This window comes from Capra hircus, chromosome 7 (genome assembly GCF_001704415.2).
Source record: "Capra hircus breed San Clemente chromosome 7, ASM170441v1, whole genome shotgun sequence".
Taxonomy (NCBI): Eukaryota; Metazoa; Chordata; class Mammalia; order Artiodactyla; family Bovidae; genus Capra; species Capra hircus.
The window spans coordinates 106,350,797-106,377,892 of NC_030814.1; the positions used below are offsets into that span (position 1 = coordinate 106,350,797).

General features: G+C 42.3%; 1 protein-coding gene across 3 annotated transcripts in view; it reads left to right on the forward strand.

Annotated features, from left to right (window-relative positions):
* Window positions 1–22,033, forward strand: part of LOC102176218 (zinc finger protein 2 homolog) — a 48,345-nt gene extending 26,312 nt beyond the window's left edge. Inside the window, exons 1-6 of one of the 3 annotated variants that reach the window (XM_018051571.1) lie at window positions 1,090–1,503; window positions 1,854–2,014; window positions 2,416–2,517; window positions 4,504–4,630; window positions 5,034–5,123; window positions 18,557–22,033. In XM_018051571.1, coding sequence (XP_017907060.1) covers window positions 2,485–2,517; window positions 4,504–4,630; window positions 5,034–5,123; window positions 18,557–19,890 — 1,584 coding nt within the window. In that variant the 5' untranslated portion in view covers window positions 1,090–1,503; window positions 1,854–2,014; window positions 2,416–2,484 and the 3' untranslated portion in view covers window positions 19,891–22,033. Of the gene's footprint in view, window positions 1–1,089; window positions 1,504–1,853; window positions 2,015–2,415; window positions 2,518–4,503; window positions 4,631–5,033; window positions 5,124–18,556 lie in introns of those variants that run through there. The other 2 variants (XM_018051570.1, XM_018051572.1) reach the window with 2 other exon arrangements.

The following is a 27,096-nucleotide window of genomic DNA, read 5'->3' on the forward strand; positions in this document are numbered from 1 at the left end:
AGTACTACCTCTAGTAGAATTCACCCTGCAACAGTGCTGTTGCTCAGTCGCTCAGTCGCGTCTCTGCTACCCCATGTAGTGCAGCACGCCACGGTTTCACTATTGCCCTGGTTCTTAGTGCCTGACACAAGTAGACACTCCAGAGGCATCTACAGAATGAAATCGTCGATAAAAACTAAAACAATGCCATAAGTAAACACTTCTTTCTAAGATGTGGCCAACAGTTCCCTAATTGACAAATTTCAGGTCCCATTATTGACTTTTTTTTTTTTTTTACGGGGTCGGGGGCAGGCATAAACTTAGAACCCTTTCATGTTTCCTTCCGAGCTCCCAGAAAATACACATTCAAAGGCAACTAAATATCTCCAGTTGGAGTTTTCTATACTTTATCTCATCCTTGCCCGCCTCCGCAAGACACTGTCCACAGAAACAAATACCACCTCTCTAAACAGCACCCAATTGTACAATACAAACTCCTTGGCATCCAGGCTCCTTGCTAAGACGTGGAGAACCAAATTTATTCTACCTCGTGGACGTTTCTCGCGCCATGCCCTCTGTCCTGTGGCCACCACTCGTCCCAGCCAGCATCCGCTGAGTCCTGAACTACCACAGCAGCCTCCTCACTCATCTGCCCGCACCTCCGTCGACCTGGTTCCCGCGTCCCACTCATCGCCCGAACCACGCTCCGGCCCAAACACCAGGACCCACTGTTAGCATCTGTAGCGTTCCCGTGGCCGAAGCACGGCCACACTGCCTTCTCCAGTAATCGCGCGGTCCTCCACCCGGGAACGCCCCTTTCCGACTTGTCTCCTACTGAGAACTTGAGGCGCGTCCCGGTTCCGCTCTCCTCGTCGGCTCGGGCGCCGCTCCCCCGGCAGGACCTCCCGTATCCCTTTGTCAACTTTCGGCTGGTCTCTATCTTCCTTATGCTGACCAGAACGGAACCAAATCCGCACGTGAGGATCAGCGCGTTGGGGGGTTCCCTGCCCGGGGAACCGTGACCACCAGGCGAGTCCCTGGGAAATGTTTCTGCACCGAACCTCTCTAGCCCGGGCGGGGGCGGGGACGGGGGGGGGTAGGGATGGGGGTGCCTACCTGCGCAGGCGCGCAACGTCCCTGTCTCCGCCCGGCGCGGAGGCCGGCGCTTGCTGCCGATACGCCTTCTGGGAAGTGGAGTCTGAGGCCGCTCTTGGACCTGGGAGAATCCGGCGGAGCCGGTCCCTCGGCAACGCGCAAGCGCAGTTCCGACCCCGACTGCAGACCAGCTCATTGTGTTCTGCGTGCGGTGTGGCGGTGTGGATCTCACCGCTGGCAGAGGCTCCTCGAAGGGCAGCCCAGCGCTGACTAGGCACGGTGGCCAAAGCCGTATCAGGAGAGCGGGAGCAGCCTTCGGGTGGTGGAGCCTGGTGGGAAGGGCGGTTGAAAACCGAGTCGGTCTGGGTCGTGGTCCGTTCTGAAGGGCGCTGATCTGACGCCCCAAACTTCCCTGGATGTATGGCCAAGGTTAGATTCCATAGACAAAAAGGCCAAATGTGGGCTCCCGGGTTTAGGGTCCGAATCCGCGGGTGCATGTGGAGAAAGATACGGTCAGGGTCACTGGCTTGTGATTTGGAACCAACTCCGGTGATCCCGTTTACGCTCGGTGGTAGATGCTCCTGTGTGGTTCGGCTCCCTGTATCTGGAACTCGCTGAGGCCGGGTCTGCAGCTGCGCAACCACTGCAGCAGCTCCGCTAGGGACCTAGCTGAGAGGCAGAGGGCCGGTGGATGGGTTGTACGATTAAAATTCGTTGCGCCCAACACCCCCACCCGACCCCCACGTGTACGCTACTTCTCGCCCACCTTTTCTCTCCAGGTCACCCAAACCGGGTCCCAGAGAAGGAGAGGCCTGAGGCTAGAGAACAGCATAGCCCCAGAGACGTCTCGACAGTGAAGATGCAGCCTTCTTAGCTTCTGTTTTGAGGAGAAAGAAGACGACCTTCCTTCCCTACTTCCTCTGCTCCCCTCCAGGATTAGGCAGGTGTCCAGGCAGGAGTCACACTTTTCTTGAGATCTCTCAGCATAATTTAAGGGCAAAAGGCCAAAGGGCGTGTAAAAAGTGTGGAATCGGGCTGGAGGATGCTTTTTTCAAGGAGAAGTCAAAGTATTTAAGATACGGAAGGAAAGATACTGAGAAGTTGACTCAGATTGCTAGGTGGAAATTGATGGGGGATAGTGGGAGTAGCAGCAAGAAGAGCTATTCCCTTTACAGTGGAGGCCAGCAGAAATATCCCCGAAGAGGAGAGAGGATTGGGAGCAAATAGGGACTGAGAATTCACTGTTTGGGGTATTGGAGGATTCCCAGGGTGCGAATACTCAAAGCCCCCCTCTGGACTGCTGTGTGATATCTTTTGACCCAGTCCTCTCCTCATGAACAGTAGAAGGTGTTTCCAGCCTGAGGATTTCTACTCTGCTTGTCTCTAAAAAGGCTCATCAGAGAAGCAGGAATGGCAGTCAGGTGCCTGCCCACCATGGTCCAGGTAAGTGAGGGTTCACTGCCGGCTTCCCCCTCTAAATGGCCTTAGATTTGAATGTAATGGTTGAGGAGGGTGGGCATGTTTCTTTCCCCTGACCAGAAGCTTTTCTCCCAGTCCACTCTCACTCAGGAGCCTGACCCACTTGCTTCCTTTCCCATGCTTCCTGCCCCCCTTGCTGGGTTCATTCTGGTGGTTGTCAGAGCTGAGGAACTTGCTAAAGGTCATATAAATGACGCAGCTGGACATGAAGCCCAGATTGGTCCAGAGTGGAAACCTGCCCTCTTTCCATCAGCAACTAAAATTAAGGGTCTAAAGTGGTAAAGGCAATGCCTAACACAGTGATAGAAGAGTGAAATTGGAATGCTTTCTTAGGAAGGTAGGATTTACTGAACACTTTTTTTTCCAATGGTATTTGGCTTTTTACTTCAGAGGAATGTTGGTTACCAGTGAAATCTTTCAAATGGCATGTTTTCAATTTCAACAAATTATTAAAAAACTTTCAGCAGTGCTAGCTTTTTTTAGAATAAAGATATGGACTCCACTTTGAAGGAGACAGCATTCATTTGAGTGTATAAATTCTGATGAATTTGGTGAATTTGTTTAATTCATTCACATGTAAACCTGTCCAGGGAAGGAACCTGTGGCAGAAATCACTGGAAGAGTTGAGCCGCTGATTGAAAGTCCTGTGTCACCCCAGTCCCAGCTTATTGGCTGTTCACCCTTCTCCTTGATTTCTAGCTTGTCCTTTAGAGCCCATCTCAAGCACTGGTTTTCCTTTGAAACCTTTCTTCACGGTGCCAGTCCACTGTGATATTTCCCTTCCCTAGACTTTTCCTCAAATTCATTGTTGGTGTCACACAATTGTCTTGGGTTTACAGGCTGCTATACTTTTGGTTGCCTTTCAAAAGACCTATGTTAGGGGTGTAAAATGTGCCAAATATTATGTTCCATGCCTGGGATACAAAGGTGAACAACAGTCCTGACGGATTGGTTCATGGATTCAGTCAAACAAGTGTTCCTTGGTTCAGCCTACTTTGTGCAAGGCTCTGGGTGCAGGTAACAGAAACCTAACTCAAACTAAGCAAAAGCAGGCGTTTATTGGAAGGATACTGGGTATCACCCCAGTCAAGGCAAAAATGCAGCTGTACCTCAGCTATGCAGGGAAGGTCTGGAATAATCTGAAAGTCGTTTCTCTTGGACCCTTCACTTTCTTCTCTGGGCCTCTACGTAACTCTTCCTTCTCAGTGCACACTAGCTCCCTTGGCCTCTTGTCCAGAGTTTCCACAGAAGGGATGAGTTGTGATCAGTGGGAATAAGGTCACATTGTTCAGAAGGACTGTTTGATGGGAATGGTATGTGTGTGTTGAGGGTGAGCAGGTGAACAGCTGAAGAAACAGGAATTGCTGAATAACACATGTATAGTGGGTGCTGGGTACCTGGGCCATGTTCTAGAAGACATGACGGCAAGACAAGGGAGAAGTAGAAATGGTCCATAGCTCCTTGGAGTTAACAGTCCAGTGGGGGAAATAGAAAGTAAGCCAGAACTCCGTAAAGTGAGGCAATGCTTGAATGAGCCTGCACAGATGATACGAGAACAGTTGAGGAGGGGTGCTGAAGACGTAATACTGAAGCCAAGACCTGGGTATGATTGGTCATAGGGGTGGGGATACTGCAGGTGCTGCTGTAGGGCTGTGGCAGTTTGATGGAGATGGGACAAAATGTTTTGGACAAAATGAACAGCTACTATGAAATCCCAGTGCTGAGGAAGAGTATCTTTTCCTCAAGGTCTTTTTCTTCAGAGTGGGAAACAAAGTCTAATAAAAGCTCGACCCTTAGAGACCCTGAGGAAATGCTTCCCTTCTCACAGAAAACCAGCTCCCTCTGTGCTAACAGTCCCGCAGGTCTCAGCCAGCTCCTGGTTGAAGCCTTTCCCAGAGAGCCACATAAGGGAGAAGCCCCCAGTCAACAGGGGTGGGTTTGCCCTTACAGGAATCAGTGACCTTCAAGGATGTGGCCGTGCTTTTCACCCAGGATGAGTGGGCGCAGCTGAGTCCTGCCCAGAGGGCCCTGTACAGGGATGTCATGCTCGAGAACTACAGCAACCTGGTGTCCCTGGGTAAGTGGGAGCCTCTGGAGGCTCATCTTCAAATGGGAGGTTTCTTTGGAATCCTTGAACTGGTTCCATACAGCAGTTTGGATTGGGAGTGAGCTGTTCTAAGGATGTTATGTCTGTGCCTCTCCTTTGTGTCCTGGGTACAGGGCTCTTTGGAGTCTAAGTGCAGCTGTCTCAAAGGCGACTAGAAGCCAAATCCTCCCTCCCTTCCAGCAGGGAGAAGGACAGGAGCAGATTGGCTTTGCCACCCCGGAACCTTCTTTTCCTCCTCCTGGGACCTCTCCTCTGCCCTGGGCCCCTATCATGCCACCTTTTCCAGGAAGTTCCACGTCTCATCCTTGCAGTGATTTTATCTCTGGTATGAACAGATATGGCCCTTTTTTTTTTTTTCCCCCCTCAAAAACAGGACTCTTAGGACCCAAACCAGATATGTTCTCCCAGTTGGGAAAAGGGGAAGAGTGGATGCCAGAGGACTCCTTGGGAGGCTTCTGTCTTGGTAAGCATCCTGCATGTGGGAGGCACTGGGGGCGACTCAGCATGTGCACTGGGCCTGTGGATTGAGAAACCGGTATCTTTTCCCTTCACATTCACCTAAATGCTTTGTTGCCACGTTTGTCCCCGTGTGCGTTTGGCACTCCTTTCTTGTGGCAGTTTTGCCTCTCTGGACCGTCCTTTCTGTGAGTTTTCTTCTTTCTCTGTTTGGCACAGATGGGCCGCTCTGTGCCACGCACTGTGCTTGCGTCCTGTTGGTCCCCGAGCACCCGAGCATGCAGCCTCTGCTCAGCCTCCTCCAGTGAGGAGGGAGAGCACTGGGTTGCACGCAGCTGAGCAGCTTCTGGTCCTCAGGGCCGCTCACTGTGTGCCCACTGAGGCAGCTCTTCCAGACAAGCAGCGCAGATTTCTTCCACCACCTCCATGTTTGTTCATCCACATGTACCTACACCCAGCATTTTATTATTCTTCACCTTCTGCTGGTGCTGCGCTGGGCTGTAAGTACCATACAGGCATAGCCAGATTTATTGCATGTTTTGTTTCGCTCATACCCACCTAGTAAGGGGCAAAGACTTGTTGCTTAGGGATACAGAGGACATGCTAGTTTAGTGGCTGTTACTTGTTTTGAGGAACCCATTGGATTTGGCAGCTCCAGAGCAGGAACAGGGGTGCCTCTCCCCAAATCCGTGAATACTCTAGAGAGCTATTGCGTTATCCAAGACATTACAACATTTTCACTTTCTGCCAGCATTTCGCCAACTGCAAAATATTTTTTAAAACCTTTTGTTAATTGATTTTTCACAGAAACCCAGTGAAGTAGGGAGGACTTTGTATCCTACAGTAAATAACTACCTAGAATGTCTAGGATCTGATCTGTTACAGAATTTAAATGTCTTAACTCCAAAACTCAGTTATCAAAATCTTTTAACTTGCTTCAGTAGTATTCTGAGTTTGTATGTTTATTACAGCCAAACTAAGGCATTTTTAGTATTTTACTCTGTATTATACAAGCAGTGTTATAACGAAAAAAGATGGGGTGGGAATGAAAAGAAATGAATCCACTGTCCCAGTACTCTGGCATAATATCATCATTTATTCTTTTTATTCTTCCATTATTCATCATTGACACAAATTCTTTATTGTACTTCTGTGGGGCAGTTGTGAAACTGAAGAGGACTCTTACGCCTGGAAGGGATTTTAGAGTCAGGTGTGAGTAATGACATGAAAATCCAGGGGATCATGATTCAGCCCTTCCCAGATGCATTTCACAAACCTCTGCTCCAGCACCTCTTGTTTCTGAATTTCCTCGACACCCCAAACCAAGAGCTGATTCATGAAGGATGATTAGTGGTCAGCCAGTCAGACACAGAGAGAAATCTTGTTTTATATCTCCCAATATAGTTTTGGGGTTTGTTTGTTTTTTGCACCATGAGGCTTGTGGGATCTTAGTTCCCTGACCAGGGATCAAACCCAGGCTCCCGGCAGTGGAAGGGCAGAGACCCAACCACTAGACCACCAAAGAATGACCCTAATAAAGTTCCTTCAATTTCCTGTTAAAGTTATATTTTTCTTTTTTTAATATAACCTCTTTCCTTTTGTTTTTCAAATTGCTGCTATAAGAAAGTGGTAGTCATTTCCAAATATTTATTCCCCTCATGTCACTCTCCAATTCTTATTCTTCTTATTTAGTGAGTCATTTTTGGTTTTAGATTTTCTTCTTTCTGTTTCACGTCTTAATTACTGGCTAGGACTTAAAAGACCGTATAGAACAATGATAATAAGTTTGTCTATGACTTTTCAAGGGAGAGGATCTAGAACTTTTCTGTTGTTGCATCAGTCACTCTTGGTTTAGACAGACACTTAATTTTCTTCATAGTAAGGAAAAGTCCTTCTGGTAGCTTTCCTTTAAAATTGTTCTCTTCCCTGGGCTGTGAGCTAGTACACACAGGGAGCTGACTTTTGAGCTCTTGTGGATCAGCACCTTGCGGGGTGATCTCTGGAGATGTGTTAGCTGCCCCATTTCAGCCTTACAACCTGTAAGGCAAAGATGATTAACTCTACTTACAAAAATACAAGCTTCTGTGTGGTTAACTAATTTCAGCATATGCAAGGCAAGGTGAGGGTTAAACCAGCATGACGCTCAAACTGTCATTTTCACCCTTCTCCAAGATAGCTTTACTTATACAGAAATTGTTCGCTCAGTAAACCTGAAGAAAACTGCCTCATCCCTTAATTTAAGTAGTTTGCTAGTAACTTTTAACATTTTTTCCTTATTTATGAATCTGTTTATATCTTTTGTTTCTTTTTGTTATATCAATTGCACATTTTGCCCTTTAGCTTTAAATTACCTTTTCTTGAGCTATAAAATGTATTCATTTACAGCTGTGCATGGTTTCCTCTATAATTTTAGCATTTTATATTATGTCCTCTTTCTCATTTTTATCTGCGTTTTTTTCTCTAAAATTTGTTGAGACATTTTGTAGAGAATTAGCTCTTATTTCTCTTTCATACTATTATTTTATTTTAACACTTAGCATTGTCATTGCCTTTTTTTTTAACTTCAGACAGATGTATTTTGATACTGTAATCCTGTCTACAGAACAGAATATGTACTATTTTGAACAGTCTGAAGAATAGGTAAACAGCCCCCACACTCCATGAAAGTGAAAGTTGCTCAGTCGAGTCCAACTCCTTGCTACCCATGGAGTTCTCCAGGCCAGAACACTGGAGTGGGTAGCCTTACCCTTCTGCAGGGGATCTTCCCAATCCAGGGATCAAGCCCAGGTCTCCCACACTGTGGGCAGATTCTTTACCAGCTGAGCCACAAGGAAAGCCCAAAAATACTGGTGTATTTTGAATAGTCTGAAGAGTAGGCAAACAGCCCTCGCACTCCATGGTCCAGCTTAAGAAACAGAACACAGCTATACCTGTGAAGTTTGATATGTCCTTCCTCATCAAATCTTCCTCCTTTCATACCAGAGAGCCCCCAGCTTGAATTTTACACTAGCTCCAGCGCTGGCTCTTCATGCCCTTCACCACATTTATCCATCCATGCATGCCAAGTCACTTCAGTCGTGTCCAACTCTTTGCAAAACCATGGACTGTAGCCCGCCAGGCTCCTCTGTCCGTGGGATTCTCCAGGCAAGAATACTGGAGCGGGTTGCCACTTCATACTCCAGGGGATCAAACCCGACCCAGGGATCGAACCTGCATTTCTTGTGTTTCCTGCATTGGTAGGAGGATTCTTTACCACTGGTGCCACCTGGGAAGCCCACATTTATCCATAGCTCTGAGCAATGTTGTTCAGCTTTGCATGCTTTAAAGCTTGAAATGTATGTATTGTACTACAGTTACCTTTCCACAGCTTGCTTTTTTAAAAAAAAAAAACTTTTTGGCCAAGCCATATGATATGGGGATCTTAGTTCTCCCACCAGGGCTCAAACCCGAGCCACCTGCATTGGAAGCTCAAAGTCTTAACCACTGGACCTCCAGGGAAGTCTCACAGCTTGCATTTTAAAAATCCTTGTTGAGATGTGTAGCTTTAGTCATTTTTAGCTGCACTTGATACTGCTTCAATGGCTATACCTTAATCTGTTTTGTTGACAGACTGTCGGTTGTTTCCAGACTTTTTGCTGCTTTTTGAATACTGCTGACCTGAATATTCTTGTACATGCTTCCTTAAATATTCGGGCCTTGTTTGGGAGTTTCTTAGGTGTATTCGTATGTGTAGAAATACTGGGTTTAAGAGTATATACTTTTTCAGCTCTACCGGATAGTTGCAGATTGCTGATTAAATTAATTGGTCCTAATTATACTAATAGTTGATACAAGTTCCTGTTACTTGCCAGATAACATGAACTTGCCAAACTTCCTGAGAAATGTTATCTCATTGCGATTTTAATTGGCGCTTCCTTGTTTCCTAGTGGAATTGAACATCTTTTCATATGTTGATTATTTGTGTTCTGTGAAATATTAATATTCTTCCTCCACTTTTCTGTTACAATTTATCTTATTTGCTTGTAGGAGATATTCAGGAATCTAATACTTTATCAGTTAATATGTGTGCCAGTCTATGGCTGTCTTTTCTCTTTCTTTACTGGCTGAAGTTCTTAATCAGTCTTAGTCTTAATGATCTTTATTTTACTGTTTTCTGTGTCCTTTTAAAATGATCCTTTCTACCCTTATATCCATGAGAGAAAGACTTGATCATGTTTGCTCTTGTATTTCAGCTCACCTGGTCCCATTGTGTATTTGTTGAATCAAAGCGTAATTGTTTTCTAATAACATTTACTTTTGTCTTTTTTTTTCCTGTATACTGCTGCTGCTGCTAAGTCGCTTCAGTCGTGTCTGACTCTGTGCGACCCCGTAGACGGCAGCCCACCAGGCTCCCCTGTCCCTGGGATTCTCCAGGCAAGAACACTGGAGTGGGTTGCCATTTCCTTCTCCAGTGTATGAAAGTGAAAAGTGAAAGGGAAGTCGCTCAGTCGTGTCCGACTCTTAGCGACCCCACGGACTACAGCCTACCAGGCTCCTCCGTCCATGGGATTTTCCAGGCAAGAGTACTGGAGTGTGTTGCCGTTTCCTTCTCCATTTTTTCCTGTATAAATCTTATCAAAGTTTCCCTTTTTTAATAAATTTAATAAATAAAATTTAAACGTTATTGATACTTTCTATCTTATCTTTATTTCATTAAATTGTGCTCTTCATTAGTTCTTTCCTTTGACTTTTTTGGAGTTTGTTCTTTTTCTTTATTTTCAGTATTAAATTTTATCACAATAATACATTTGGTTTAATGAAATTACAGTGTTCATTATGAAAACTGATGGCCTCTTGTCCCTGTTTATCCCTGTTCTCTCCTCTTTAGAAATAACCATTTTCTCTCCTTTAAGCAGATTATTTGGTATGTTTGCTTACGTGTCTTCAAGGAATGTGTTTATATTGCTATCTATTGACCTCAGTTTTAGGTATTATTTACTGAATTCCTTCTCTAAAAAGTGAGGACTAGACTCACTTCCCCAGCTGTTCATCTTACTACCTTTTCCGTTCCCTGTCCTCCCAGTATAGTGTATTTTTGGTCAGAGAAATAGTCAGTGTTTACATACTGAAGCGCTAGTCACAGCTGACCCATGTAGTAATTCTGACTTTTTTGCCTTTGCTTTTTTTCCTTTGCAGTCTTTCATGGGGTTCACGTAGTTTAATTTAATCTCAGACCTTGCTTCACTGTCTGCATCTCTTCTCAAGAAGTTTAGATCAGCTTTCGTCCTAACAATTCCATTTTCCTGGGAAATTCTCTTTTGGAGCAGTCTGACCTGCTCTGTTCTCGCAGGGCCTTGGCTGTCATCCTCCTACAAACCCCATCTTTCCTGGCCCACATGTCCCACGTCATCCTTTTTCTTGGCTTCTTTCTTCCTTTTGTGGCACATATCTTCCAGTAGCTTCCTTCAAGGATGCATGGGAATAAGTCTTGGTAACCTCTCATCTGTCAATGTCTTTTTTTCTCCCATAACACTGGTAGAATTCAGCATGGGATGTCTTTTTTTCTTCAGAATTCTGAAGACATTGCTCTAGTATTTTCTAGTCCTCAGTCTGATATTGAGAAATCCAAAATCATTCAGGTTCTTCATCGTTTGTGATCCATTTTTCCTCCCTGAAAGCTTGCAGGATCTCCTCGTTTACTCCAGTGTTTCTTAGTGACGGACCCTGTTATGGTCCTATGCTTGGATCCATTAAGTACTGGTGAGCCTTCCATCTGAATTTCTGCCTTGTGGATCTAAGACATTTTATTCTAGTGTTTTTTAATTTCCACCTTCAGCTTTCTCTATTTGCTCTTGATGGTATGCCCAATACTTCCTGGACTGGTCTTGTAATTTTAACTTTTTATTAAAATTTCCATCTTTATGGATTTTTTGTTCTACTTTTTGACAGGTTTCTTCAGTTTTGACAGGTGTCTTTTTGACAGGTGTCTTCCATTTCATCTATCGTGATTTTTAAAATATTTTAATCAGTCTTTCCCTGTCATTTGTCCATTGCCTAAAAATAGTTGTTTCATTTTTTCCCCTGGTTTTCCAATTGTTTATGGTGGGAATTCTCTGTTGAGGTTTCAAATTCTGCCATCCTTTTTAATTTCCAAGAACTCTTGTGTTATTTGTAAGCTCTTATTCACATTTTACAATTAAAATATTTTACCTCTAAATATAAAAACACTTTCATCTCCCTTTATAGGCACTGTGTTCTCAGATTTTCTCTTTGACTGCTTAAAAACCTCTTTTTAAGAGGTTTTCCTCAGTTGGGAGACAGGAGCTCTCTCGCTCTTCTGAGTTGGGGAAGACCTGGGGGCAATAAAGTCTTCCTAAACTGACCTTGAGCTTCCCTCGTGGCTCAGACAGTAAAGAATCTGCCTCCAATGCAGGAGACCTGGGTTCGATCCCCAGGTCAGGAAGATCTCCTGGAGAAGGGAATGGCAACCTACTCCAGTATTCTTGCCTGGAGAATTCCATGGACAGAGAAGCCTGTTGGACTATAGTCCACAGGGTTGGAAAGAGCTGGACACGGCTGAAGCAACTAACACACACAGACTGACCAATGCTCCTTATTTTACCCGCTGCCACTCTCAGATATGCCTGATGGTGAAAGGTCTTGAAACTTGATGATTTGGAGGAAATTGGGTCAGTTTCTGGTCCCTCTCTGGGTGTGACCTCTTGACTATGTTGTGTATGTTTGGATCATACTACTCGCATGCCTTGCTTGATACCCTCGAGTTATATATTAATTGTTTAAAACCGTACTTTGTTTTTTTAATTTGGGTCAATGCAGCTATGGGTATTGCTCCTAATTCAGCCCCCATGAAGTGACCTGGGCCCCAGTGAGAACTGACTTGAGGATCCAGTCTTTCCCCATCTCAGTTCATCTTCAGTGTGGTAGAGCCAGAGTGTGTTTGACCCCTTGTTGGTATACAATTAGATGAGTGTTTTCCTGTAACACAAAACATTAAAAATCCAATTTTCTCATATATAGGTGATAAGTTTTTATGATCACGATCAAGGAAAGGCTTTAATAGACATAGCTGTCTAATAGCTGCTACAAAGGAAAGTTAACAATTGTTTTTATTGAACCAGATTATTATTATTTTTACTATTTATAAATATTATATTTATAATAATTATTATTTTTGAAAGCTGCTCCCAGATTTTTAAAAGTAGGCTTTTGTTGAAGTAGTTCTAACACAGGAAAATACATAAATTATAATTTTTACAATATAAATACTATAAAAAGTATAACCAGCACCTATATCAAGAAATAGAATGTTACTTGAATACCAGAAACCCCCTCCCATCTTCTCTGTTTCTTTTGTCCTAAAGATAATTATTACCCTGACCATAGCTTTGCTTTGCCTGTTTTAAAACGTTGAATAAATGGAATCAAACATGCCTACTCTTTTGTGTCTGGCTTCTTACCGTCCATGGTGTATGTTTGAGATTCGTCCATGTTGTCACATGCTGCAGTAGTTGGTTCATTCTCATTGAAGTATGACATTTCACTGTGTAAAGCTACTACCATTTGTACATTCTACTATTGCTACACCTTTGGTTTATTTCTAGCTTGGAGCTCTCAGTAGTACTGAAACTATTATGAACATTCTTGTGCATCTTTTAGAGAACATACATTATACATTTCTCTTGAGCATATAGCTAGGGGTACTAAGTTCATGGGTATGCAAGTTTAATGTACTTAAACCAAATAGTTTAAGTGGTTATACCAGTTTATACTCTAGCCAGCAGGACATGAGGGCCATATCCTCTCATGTACTTAGTATCGTCATTAAATATTTTCACCCTTCTAGAAGATGTATGGAGTGTCTCATTGTATCTCAACTTATGACTGAAGTTGATCATCTTTTAACTTTTTATTAATTATTTAATATTCTCTTTTGTAAAATTTGTATAAGTCCTTCCCCTATTTTCTGTTTAGTTGGCTGATCTTTCCTCATTGATATATTGTAGGGTTGCATATTTGGGGTTTGCTCCTTTGTCATATAGGTATATTGTAAATATTATTTCACATCTGAAATAATGGTGTTACTCGATAAACTGAAGTTCTAAATTTTTAGGATAATCCAATTAATCAGGGTATTCTCCCCTTATAGTTAATGTGTTTTGTGTTCTACTAAAGACATTCAAAGTCTTGGAGATCTTCTGTGTTTTCCTCTATGGAAGATCTATTTTCCTTATTTTCCATATAGATATTCAATTGACCCAGGATCATTTACTGAAAAGACTGTCTTTCTCCCCGTTGTATGCAGTGTGCCTACCTTTGTGATACATATAGGGACTACTTGCGCATAGGTCTGATTCTGGGCCTATAATCTGTCCCATTGGCCTGTTTGTATACAGACTGGACTTCCTTAAATGATTAGAAGAATTCACTAGTAAGCCATCTGCTTGGAAATTTCTTTATGAGAGTGTTTTGGGCTTTTTTTTCATTTTTATTTGTTTTGTGTTTGACTGCGCTGGGTTTTCACTGTTGTGTGTGGGCTTTCTCTAGCTGTGGCCTGTGGGGACTGTTCTTCATCGTGGTGCATGGGCTTCTCATTGTGGTGGCCTCTCTTGTGGCCCTTAGGCTCTAGAGCACAGGCTCAGCAGCTGTGGTACGTGGGCTTAGTTGCTTGAAGGTGTATGGGATTTTCTGGGACCAAGATCAAACCTGTGTACCCTCCATTGGCTGGAGGATTGTTAACCACTGGACTCCCAGGAAAGCCCCTGTGAGAAGGTTTTAAATTGAAGATTCAATTAATTTATTAGATATAGGACCATTCAGATTTTCTGGTTTTGTGTGTGTGTGTGTGTGTGTGTGTTTTGGTATACTATACATTCCTAGAACTTTGTCTTTTAATTTATTGGCATAAAGTTTCCTCATTATGTTATTATCTTATAAATCTCTTTAGAATCTGTTTTGATACTTTTATCATTACTTTGTTAAATTTATTTGTTTTTAATTGGAGGATAATAAATAAAATCTAATTGGAGCTTTACATTGATGTGTTGGTTTCTGCCATATATCAGCATGAATCAGCCGTAGGTATACATATGTCCCCTCCCTCTTGAGCTTCCCTCTCACCTCCCACCCCATCCCACCCTTCTAGGTTGTCACAGAACACGTGGTTGAGCCCCCTTCTTCATACAGCAAATTCCCACCAGCTATCTGTTTTACATATGGGAATGTTTATGTTTAAATGCTGCTCTCTCAGTTTGTCCCACCCTCTCCTCCCACACTGTGTCCACAAGTCTGTTCTCTGTGTCTGTGTCTCTATTGCTATATCATTCTTGATAGTGGTAATATGTGCCTTCTTTCTTTCTCTGTTAGTCTTGATAGAGGTCTGTCGATTTTTAATTGTTATTGATTTCTGTCATTTTTGTTATTCGTTTCTCTTTTGTATTTAATATTCTATTTTTCTGATTTCTTGAGATTGATAATTGATATAGATAGACAGATATACATTTCTTTCTAACCATGCTGTAGCTGCATTTTGTTATGTTTCATGTTTCTGTTACCATTTAGTTTACAATATTTTCAAGTTTTGTTGTGATTTCCTCTTTTTTTAATCAGTTATTTTAAAATGTCTGGACTAGTTTTAAAATGTCTGGGGATTTTCTAACTACCTTCTGGTATTTTGCTATTTATTTCTGGTGTAATTCCACTGAGTTCAGAGTACACATTCTGAATGATCTGTGTCCTGTGAAATGTGTTTATTCTACTTTGGTGGTAGTGGTTTAATCACTTAAGTTGTGTCTGACTCCTGCGAGCCCGTGGACTGTAGCCCACTAGGCTCCTCTGTCCTTGGGATTTCCCAGGCAAGAATACTGGAGTGGGTTGCCATTTCCTTCTCTATTTTGGTTAATGTTATGTATGGACTTAAATATATATATTCTGTCATTGCTGGGTATGGTTCCAAATATTCAGTATATCATTTCGGTCAAGTTTATCTTATAGCTCAGATCACCCCTCTTCTTAATGGTTTGATTTCCGAGTTTTTGAGAATGGTGTGCAAACATGTCTATCATTTTTCCTTTTATTGTCCCAATTTTTACTTTATACATTTTGAAGTTATGTTACATGAAAGTATAGATTTGTTATATATTCCTAGATACTTGAACAAACCTTTAGTCAATATGAACAATTAAAAAGTCTGTTTTCTCTAATTAAATGAGATTTGTCTGATAGTAGTATAGGTACACCAGCTTTCTTGTGGTTAGTGCTTGCTTGGTACATCCTTTTCTATTCTTTCTTTTTATTTCTGGGTCTATATCTCTGGTAATACTCTCATGAGTGACTTATAGTTGGATTTTATTTTTTTAAATACAGTCTCACAACCTTAATTTTTAATAGGATAATTTAGACCAGTTGCTAATATATATATAGTATTGGCTGTCTGCTATTTTATTATTTATTTTCAATTTTACTCACTTGCTTTAAATCTCTTTTTTGTCTTCTATTTTGCCTTCTCTTGAATCAACTATTTTTATTGTTCTATATTCCCCCATAAGAGCTTTTATCTTCTTTAACTGTCTTTTACTGCTAAGTCTAGTAAATAAAACCAGCTTATTGCTATCCAAAATAAGTAATTCCCAGGCAATGCTAATAACTTGAAATAATTCTATTTTCTTTCATCTTTTGTGTTAACTTTTCTTATGTATTTTAATTATGTACATATGTTCAACCTCTCAAGACATCGCTAGTATTATTTTGTGCAATAATTTTTTTAAATGATTGTGTTTGTTCATTTTTATTTTGACTGTGCTGGCTCTTCCTTGTTGCATACGCTTTTCTCTAGTTGCAGGGAGTGGGGGCTATTCTTTAGCTGTGGTGCATAGGCTCTTCTGGGCTTCCCTGGTGGCTCAGACGGTAGAGAATCTGCCTGCAGTGAGGGAGACCTGGGTTCGATCCCTGGGTTGGGAAGATCCCCTGGAGGAGGGCATGGTAACTCACTCCAGTATTCTTGCCTGGAGAATCCCCATGGACAGAGGAGCCTGGCGGGCTGCAGTCCATGGGGTCACAAAGAGTCAGACATGGCTGAGCGACTAAGCACAGCACACATTCCTCTCTTTTGCTATGTCTGATAATATACTATGTCCGATAATATACTCAATCCATCTATTGAGTTCTTTATTTCATTTATTATATTCTTCAGTTCTAGAATTTTCACTTGATTCTTTGGTTCCAGTTCTCTGTTAAAATTCTCATTCTTATCTGTTTTATTGGACATAATATTCACACTTATTTTTAAACCCCATGTCTGATAACTTTGGTATCTGAGTACTGAGGATCTCTGTCTATTATTTGCTTTTTATCTTGATTCAATGATTTCTTAGTACTCCTGGTACTTTAAGACTGAATCCTAGACGTTATGTATGAAGGAGTGAATAGGCTCTGGATGATGTTATTTTCCCTCCAGAGAAAGCTTGCCTTCCCTCTGGTAGACAGCTGGAGTGAAAGCAAACCTTCCTAATCCATCCAGGGACTCTTTAGCTGGAGATTGGGTTGAATGTTCATGAACCCTTTGCTACTGAGTTGTAGCCCTCCAGGAGTCCCAGCTGAAAGTTTTATATGTTTACTGTGACCACCACTCACCCCACCCCGAGGAGGTCCTGAACTCCAATTTTTGGCTCAATGGTACTATAAGACTATAGAGAATTCTGAATTTCTACTTAGCTTAGTTTCTTGCCTTGAGAAACTTAAGAATTCATCAAATTCTGTGAGGAAAAAAACTGGATCACCTCTCTGCATTTTCCTTCTCTCTGAAATGTTAGACTATCAAGTTGGCCTCAAGTGATATCTGATGACTTTAGACAGATTCTTTTTTCAGTGCAGATTTTTTCCAGTAATTTTTTGCAATAATGTTGGTCTGCCACAGGGCCAGTCTGTCAGGTCCAGAAGCATAATTCAGTTCTTAAGATTTTGAGATTTGGCAAAACAGGTGTTTAAACATTCTTTCTTTTGAGTGAAGATATGTTATTCTAAGCTAACAAGGATTTTAGCCTTGAAGTACACCTGTTTAACTTTCTTTTCCAGATAAGTACAAGGAGATGATGATGATGATAATGATTATAGCTCTTTATAGATTTTCTGGAGGGAGTAGGAGAAAAAAGTTTTGAGGGAGGCTTGTTCTTGATAGGCTTTCCCAGGAGTCTTTACATCGTCTATGTTAACATCAAGTGCTTACCATTGCATTTCTTGGTACAAATTGTTAAATAGACAAACTAAAAGACGTTCACAAATATGTACCAGAAACTAATGTTCATTCAGATTCTGCTTGTTAATATCAGGCTACCATGAGACCAAGTGAGAATGTTGTTGAGTAAGTGTGGAGTTTGTTTGTGGGGAGAGGAATCATCTCATCAGACAACTCATGAGACCATGGCCCATATCCCGGTAGCAGGGTCCCATTTCTAATGACCAGTATAGTGCTTTCCCCAAATTCAGGGTCTTGCCTCCAAGACATACTGGATGTATCCTGGCAGATGTTCTGCTTTGTTCCAGATTTTCTGTGCTGACATATATATCATCATGGTACATTTTCCTCATATCAATGTCACAGTCATATAGGTTTGAAGACATTGCTTCCTTACCAGTAGCGTGCATGTGTGTGAAGTCACTTCAGTTCGTGTCTGACTCTTTGCAACCCTATGGACTGCAGCTCACCAGGCTACTCTGTCCATGGGATTCCCCAGGCAAGAATACTGGAGTGGGTTGCCATTTCCTCCTCAAGGGAGTCTTCCCGACCCAGGGATCAAACCAGTGTCACTTCTATCTCCTGCATTGGCAGGCAGGTTCTTTACCACTAGTGCCACCTGGGAAGCCCTTACCACAGCAGAAAGTCCTAACTTTATTAGTAGATATCAGTGTTTCACAGCCTAACTTTTTGTTTTCCATCTGAATGCTGAAATGAGTTTACAGAACATAAATGCTGATTTTAGTAGTTATTCTGAAAGCTGAACTTTTTTTCTACCAGGTGTTGACCTCTAGTTGCAGTGGTTTCTTAAGGCCACATCTAGGTTATTTTAAAGCCCATATCACTAAAATAGATAAGATGCATGTTGTTGTTTTTTTCCTTATCTGTTAGCATATTGCTGTCTGTATAGGTTTTTTGAGACTTTAAAATTCAGGTAACTTCTCTGTAATCACAAAGAAAATAAATATTTTACTCAGGCCTATGACTTGTGAATGCCATCTCCAAATTTTCCTGCTTCATACATAGTATATTTGATCAACCCAGTCCTGCCATGTCTTCTATCCACCTCTTCTCCCCTTTTTCTGTATTCATTTCAAGAAGTCTTCAAAATTGCAACTTCCTTGTTAGCATTATAAATGAGGTCATGTACTTATCCCAACTAGATGTTTTACTATGATAAAACAGACATGTTTATTTTTAATGTCTTTCAGACTGGGTGATTACACCTATGAATAAGAAATCTATTCTCAAGACAGATATTCCTGAAGGAGAATTGGGTCAGTGGATGATAAAGGAAAGATTCACTAGAGATAGTTGCTGGAAATATGATAGCCTGTTGGAATGGCAGCATGGAGGCCAGGAGATAAACTTGAAGCAAGTGGTGCTTGCTCATGAGAAAACTTCATCTGTGGTTGGTGACCAGAAATGTGATGAATCTGGAAAACATGGCACCATGAACTCATCTTTTGTTCAGAGTCAGGGATTTCAGTCTAGCAAAAAAGCCTTTGAATGTATCGAGTGTGGAAAAGTCTTCACTAAGAGTTCAACCCTCAATAAACATCAGAAGATTCATAGTGAAAAACTTAATGCAAATCAGAAAATTGTTATTAAAGAGAAGCGATATGAATGTAGAGAATGTGGGAAGGCCTTTCACCAGAGCACACACCTCATCCATCACCAAAGAATTCACACTGGTGAGAAGCCATATGAATGTAAGGAATGTGGCAAGGCCTTCTCAGTGAGCTCCTCACTTACTTATCATCAGAAAATTCATACTGGAGAGAAACCTTTTGAATGCAACTTATGTGGAAAAGCTTTTATCCGAAACATACACCTTGCCCACCATCACAGAATACATACTGGAGAGAAACCTTTTAAATGTAATATATGTGACAAAGCCTTTGTGTGTAGGGCACATCTTACCAAACACCAGAATATTCATAGTGGAGAGAAACCCTATAAATGTAATGAATGTGGGAAAGCCTTCAATCAGAGTACAAGTTTTCTTCAGCATCAGAGAATTCACACTGGAGAGAAGCCTTTTGAATGTAATGAATGTGGAAAGGCCTTCAGGGTGAACTCTTCCCTTACTGAACATCAAAGGATTCATACCGGAGAGAAACCTTATAAATGTAATGAATGTGGGAAAGCGTTCAGGGATAATTCATCCTTTGCCCGACATCGGAAAATTCATACTGGGGAGAAACCTTACAGATGTGGTTTGTGTGAGAAAGCCTTCAGGGACCAATCAGCCCTAGCCCAACATCAGAGAATTCATACAGGGGAGAAGCCTTATACATGTAATATATGTGAGAAAGCCTTCAGCGACCATTCAGCCCTCACTCAGCATAAGAGAATTCATACCAGAGAAAAACCTTACAAATGTAAAATCTGTGGGAAAGCCTTTATCCGAAGTACACACCTGACTCAACATCAGAGGATTCACACAGGAGAGAAACCCTATAAATGTAATAAATGTGGGAAAGCTTTTAACCAGACTGCAAACCTCATTCAGCATCAGAGACATCATATAGGAGAAAAGTGACATGGAAGAGCCTTGAGACTGAGTGCATTAATTATTGAATGCAGGAGAATAACCGTGAAAGCTTACTTGAAGATAGTCATTTTGTTTTTACTGAGAATCAAGGTTCACACTAGTATGGGTTTTGAGACCTTAAGAATGGCAAACACTCTTCATACTTCAGGAAGTATCTTGGTTGAATAGCAGTGATATTTAATTAGTCTGAATTACCAAGTATCAGAACCAGAATGGACCTTCATTAACAACAGAATAATTTCTATGGTGAACTAATGTTCACCATTAAGAGAAATTATAAAATTGTAAAAATTAAGGTTGAGAAGCAAAGGAACAAAAAAGAAAATGGTCTATAAGCATTTTACTTTACTTGTAGGAGGCTTTCTACCTTGAATGGAACCCTTTGTTTTCTTCACCCCCTACAGCTGACACCAGTGTAAAGAAAGTGCAGTTATCTATGCATTGGCCCAGGAGTTAAATTATGCTTCCTGCCTTCTGCTTCAAACCACCTTTTGTCAGACTTCCCTGGTTCATATGTCCACTAGCTTCTTACTTGTATTCTTCTCCTGGGATAATTCATTTGAACAGTGTGTCCTTATTTGATTTAGCAACTCCTAATTGGTAGCATCACATCAATTACTACCACCCAGTTTGCTCTTGAGGACTGGTGACTTGACCTCATACACAGCTCTCATGATTCTGGATATTGCGCTAAACCCAGCTTTCAGAACATGGGACCCCTGTCTGGAAGGCAGAGGCTGATCTAAATTCCTGAGTTACCCAGTTCCTCTGGGCTTCAGCTTGACTCTCACTCTTGGATAATCCCTAAATTAGGGACACATTCTGTGCAGACATTTTCTTCCAATTGTTCTGCATTGTAGTACTCTACACATGGCAGTCAGGGGCATGCTCAACTTTGGGTGTGATGATTCTAAAACCTAGAGGTGTTCTGGGCCAACTCTGCTTCTGTGACTTGCCATTTCATGATGTGCAACTGCTGAGGTTAGAGTTTCAGGCGGGTTGTCAGAGTGCTCTTAACCACCCTTTCCTTTGGCTGGGCAGTCCTCTGTATCCGCTGCATTAGAGTGTATTTGTTGCTCCCAGAATATTGAACTGCTGGATCCTGGTCCTTGCCTTCCTGTTGTCCACTTTTCTGAAGGTATCAACTCTGTGTTCACAGAAGATGGAGAGAGCTTTGAATTTCTGATTTTGCACTTAAAAGTTGCCATTTCCTCTCCGCCACCTGGGTATTCTACCATGTAAAGATTAGCCCATTCTGACAGTACTGAGCAGCGTGCTGAGTAATTCCATGGAGTGATCAGCAGCACTGTGACATTCTCTGGCAGGGGCCGCTCCCAGAAGTCGGAGTGATACTCTAGCCCTGCAGGTACAGTTCCCTCACTATCTTTAATTCTTCAGTGCTGTCAGTAGAAATCACAGATAGAATAACATCCATGTGCCTTCAAACTCAGCCCCTCATGGCATCTCCCCTTCCCCATCACAAAGAATGGGGAGCCCACACTATTGCAGGCTGGAGCATGCTACAAGGCATGAAGGTGGAAGAGCATGTCAGCTGTCATCTGGGAAGCTGTGTGGCAGGTTCCTGGTCTGTGAAAGTGCTCTCCATCAAGTTGGGTGACCTGCCAGCCCCCATGAAAGCTGTACCTTAGCTCCAAGTTACAGGAGAGGATATTCTTTGTGATGGTGGAGTCAGGACTTCAGGTTGAACATAGACTTGGAAGCTTCCAGTAGCTTTAAAGCCCCAAATTCTCTAAATTCAGCCACCACCTAATAAAGGCCACCTACGTGAGTTGCTATCTCCTGTTAGGTGATCAACAACTCATCCTTTCTCCCCGGGTGAGCTGCAGGTGGAGCAGAATTTCAAGAGGTTGCGTGGAATCCACCGTGCCCTGGGCCCATACATGTTCATCTGTAGCTTCTCATGGCTGGCAAGCCCCAGATCCAACAATAAACTTGGAAAACTGCTCACTGCTGCAGAGATCTGCTTTCAGTCCTATCCCTGTGTCCCGCTGGTCCTGTTACCTCCTTACCTTGAATCCCTCACAAGAAACACATTTCTCAGCTGAGTTCTTCCTTTTGCTTTTTTCTTTTTTACTTTATTTTACTTTACAATACTGTATTGGTTTTGCCATACATTGACATGAATCCACCACGGGTGTACATGCGTTCCCAAACATGAACCCCCCTCCCACCTCCCTCCCCATAACATCTCTCTGGGTCATCACCGTGCACCAGCCCCAAGCATGCTGTATCCTGCGTCAGACATAGACTGGCGATTTGATTCTTACATGATCGTATACATGTTACAATGCCATTCTCCCAAATCATCCCACCCTCTCCCTCTCCCTCTGAGTCCAAAAGTCCGTTATACACATCTGTCTTTTTTGCTGTCTTGCATACAGGGTCGTCATTGCCATCTTTCTAAATTCCATATATATGTGTTAGTATACTGTATTGGTGTTTTTCTTTCTGGCTTACTTCACTCTGTATAATCGGCTCCAGTTTCATCCGTCTCATCAGAACTGATTCAAATGTATTCTTTTTAATGGCTGAGTAATACTCCATTGTGTATATGTACCACAGCTTTCTTATCCATTCATCTGCTGATGGACATCTAGGTTGTTTCCATGTCCTGGCTATTATAAACAGTGCTGCGATGAACATTGGGGTACATGCGTCTCTTTCAGTTCTGGTTTCCTCGGTGTATATGCCCAGCAGTGGGATTGCTGGGTCATAAGGTAGTTCTATTTGTAATTTTTTAAGGAATCTCCACACTGTTCTCCAAAGTGGCTATACTAGTTTGCATTCCCACCAACAGTGTAGGAGGGTTCCCTTTTCTCCACACCCTCTCCAGCATTTATTGAAGCCACAGTCATCAAGACAGTATGGTACTGGCACAAAGACAGAAATATAGATCAATGGAACAAAATAGAAAGCCCAGAGATATCCACACACATATGGACACCTTATCTTTGACAAAGGAGGCAAGAATATACAATGGAGTAAAGACAATCTCTTTAACAAGTGGTGCTGGGAAAACTGGTCAACCACTTGTAAAAGAATGAAACTAGATCACTTTCTAACACCATACACAAAAATAAACTCAAAATGGATTAAAGATCTAAATGTAAGACCAGAAACTATAAAACTCCTAGAGGAGAATATAGGCAAAACACTCTCAGACATAAATCACAGCAGGATCCTCTATGATCCACCTCCCAGATTACTGGAAATAAAAGCAAAAATAAACAAATGGGATCTAATTAAAATTAAAAGCTTCTGCACAACAAAGGAAAATATAAGCAAAGTGAAAAGACAGCCTTCTGAATGGGAGAAAATAATAGCAAATGAAGCAACTGACAAACAACTAATCTCAAAAATATATAAGCAACTTATGCAGCTCAATTCCAGAAAAATAAACGACCCAATCAAAAAATGGGCCAAAGAACTAAATCGACATTGCTCCAAAGAAGACATACGGATGGCTAACAAACACATGAAAAGATGCTCAACGTCACTCATTATTAGAGAAATGCAAATCAAAACCACAATGAGGTACCACTTCACACCAGTCAGAATGTCTGCGATCCTTTTGCTTTTAATAAGAGCTGTTGCCCCTTGGTGTTTGCTTGCCTTTGGGCTAAGGTTCCTGCTGCCACTCATTCCAGTGACAGCTGCAGCAGCTGTCCTCCCAGCATTAGTGCAGTCTGATGGCCCTCCACCCAATGACAGTCCATTTTCCCTGAGACCACTCCTGCTAGGCTTGGGTCTTCATGAAATTAGACCTCTGAGATGACTAGTCACTCCCTTGTCTGGGAAGGCAAAAATAAATGGCCTATTAGAAATGCCTGAGCCGACTTGGATGTATTTATGATTCATCTGACCTGACTATTAGCAGTGACTTTATTCTGCCACATTATTAACACCTTATGTATGACCTTCTCAACTAAGGGAGCCAAAAGTTGCCTGGGTGCTATTTTGTACTTTTAAAATCTGAAGTAGTCTGACTCTGCACGCCAGCAGTCTGACCTTTGGCTTAACCCCAAAAGTGCATTTTTGAGAACTCTGACTTAGAGTCCCTCAGCCACCTTCGCTTCTGCCAGGCAGTCTGCATGGTGTTAGAAAAGAGTTGAGCAATTACTGACAGGGGCTTTTCTTTACCCAGGCCTCCGAGATGGAGCAGTTCATTCTGCAACTCGATTTTCTAGCTTTGCTGATAGACACTGAGACAGAAGATGAGGATCCCTGGGACCCTCCATGCTCAGCACATCCGGCCCACCCCTCACTACTCCATGGTGGCGCAAACACTTCCCAGCACACCAACATCTATACCATCTCAAAATAATGAGTCTGAACATGTGGCAGAGGAAGTGCTGAGCCAGTGTACCCATCCCATTCACCTGGACTCTAGGAAACAGACACAGAAGCAGACCTAGAACCCATCTCCCATACCAGTGCTTTCCTAGGGCACTTTGGAATTGCCCAGTGATTTTTGGAATTGCCCTTGGAAGTACCAATTCTACTCTGGCTGGGGAAGTGTTTGAGTAGAGAATTAGCCTGTAGACTTTTTGTTATATTCTTCAATGTCTCCAGGCTCCCATGAATAGCTACTGAAAGTGCCAGCTCCTGAGGGAAAAATAATTTCTCCAAGTTTCCCCACTCAAATTCTCTCATCAGGACTTCCTCATCGCCAGCTGATTCATTTTGCACCTGAGTTCTCCCTGGTGAGTTTGCCTAGCTAGAGAGCAGCACCTCATCAAGATGTTGCCTTTCTCCGTATTCAGTGACTGTGCTTAAAATGGCACCTTGACCTTGCAGCAGACCAGGGCTTCCAGCCTCAGAGTCTTGGAACAAATAGCTCTAAACTGCATGCATGCCTTTGGTTGAGAAAACAACCATGTTTAGTTCCCTACATGTGAATGTAATCTAAGACTGCACAGCCTGTAGCTGTCTGAATTCTTTTCCCTTCCTTACCCTCTTTGTACTTTGCTCTACCCGCCCATGCTGGATTAGCCACCAGGACAATCTGGAAATAACCACTCCTACCTGCTTTATCCTGCAGTGGGAAGGTGCCCACCTCAACTCCTGATAAATATATTTTGGATCCTATTTTTACTTTCGATATTTTTATATCAATTTGTGAAGGGAAGAAAAATACAAGGCTCTACTATTTCTATCACTCAAGGGCATCTCCATTGTGCTCATGAGGGCTCTTTGCCCATGCCGGGGTTTGGTTGTATGGACATGTCCCTCATTCTTTGTCTTACCCTGTACACACACATCACTATCCTCAGGGAAAAAAAAAGTTTCCATAAGAATTACTAATCAGTGTGTCCTTCTGAAAATAAGTGAGAAAAGTATTCAGTGGTTAAGATGTGCAAGCTGCCTGGTGATCTAATTAGATATCACTAAGAGTGGGTGTCGGAGAAGGCAATGGCAACCCACTCCAGTACTCTTGCCTGGAAAGTCCCATGGACAGAGGAGCCTGGTGGGCTGCAGTCCATGGGGTCACAAAGAGTCGGGCACGACTGAAGCGACTTCCCTTTCACTTTCATGCGTTGGAGAAGGAAATGGCAACCCACTCCAGTGTTCTTGCCTGGAGAATCCCAGGGACTGTGGAGCCTGGTGGGCTGCCGTCTATGGGGTCGCACAGAGTCAGACATGACTGAAGTGACTTAGCAGCAGCAGCAGCAGCAGCAGAGCCACCTGGGAAGCCTCTTACTTGGCTTTAGATCAACACATTTTCTTTGGTTTCCTCCTGCGTTACTGGGCTGCTGTTTCCTCCTACTTTCTTCCTACTGTTCCATGGTAATAACATCTTCTGACAGTTCTCTCTCCTCTCCCTGACTGCTTAGTACCATTCTACCCTCTGACCTCTTCTCTTTTTTCTTTATATTCATGCAAATGAATGGTTTAAAATACCATCTGCAGACTGAGGACAGATTGAGGACTCCCAACCAGTCTTAATGTTCAGCATGGGCATCTACAGTGTAACCCAGATTCATGTATGTAACAGCTTACTCAAGGTCTCCACTAGGATGTCTAATTGAGATCTCAATCTTAACATATCCAAAATCATATTTTTCTTCCCCCAAACTGCCTGGGACTGAGGCATGAGAGAACAAAGGAAAAAAAGAAGGATTATGGTGAATTTTCTTATAAGGATCTTTCTAAGATCCTTATCTTGATCCAGAACTTGAGGGATTATTGTGGAACTCTGTTGAAAACCTGGTGCCCAAGGCCAGGTTTCAAACTAGGGATATTCAGGTTTTAGATTTATCCCCAAATATGCCTGTTATCACTTATTTTCTAGAGTCCTTAAATAGCTATTCCATGGTTTTTGTCCAGGTTTTATAGCAGCATTCAGAGGAAGAGAGAGAGAATGGAGTCTACTTACTCCATATTATGCAGAACTGGAACCTAGAATAAAAATTTTATCTTTATACAGCATTGTGTTTTTCCTAAGTTAATCACCTGAATGTTTTGTTTACATTAATTTCCACAGATCCTTAATTTTTTCAGATGTATTGTCATATGAATCAGCCATTTTTTCTACTTACTTCACTTTTACACTGTAGTCCTCCATTTGGACTCCTTGGTCCTCCTCTGATTTAGATTACTTGCTTTCTAAATTGCCTACAGGGGACGACAGAGGATGAGATGGTTGGATGGCATCACTGCCTTGATGGACATGAGTTTGAGCAAGCTCCAGGAGTTGATGATGGACAGGGAAGCCTGGTGTGCTGCAGTCCATGGGGTCGCAAAGAGTTGGACACAACTGAGTGACTGAACTGAACTTCCAACTAGATCTTCTCTTCACTAGTTTCTTGGATTGGATCCATTGCCTCTTGGATCCCATGTATTCTTCCTTGCTTGACTCTGTAGTTTTTGTTGGAGGATATTCTCCAAAAGCATTCTAAGGAAACATAAGAGATGAACTTTACATCCTTGCATGTCTGAATATGTCTTCATCCTGCCTTTGTTTCAGATTAGTAGTTGATTGATTATAGAATTCCAAGAGTGGGTAAGAAGCAATGCATTTTTCTCTAAGTAGATTTGTAAACAATACCTTTGTTTCTAGTTCAATTCCTCACTCCTGCACCCTCCCATGTCCTACTCCTGTATCTAAGACCTCAGTCTTTCCCAGTCAGTGTCTTTAAGAAAAAAACTATCCTCTTTTCTCATTCCTAGTGC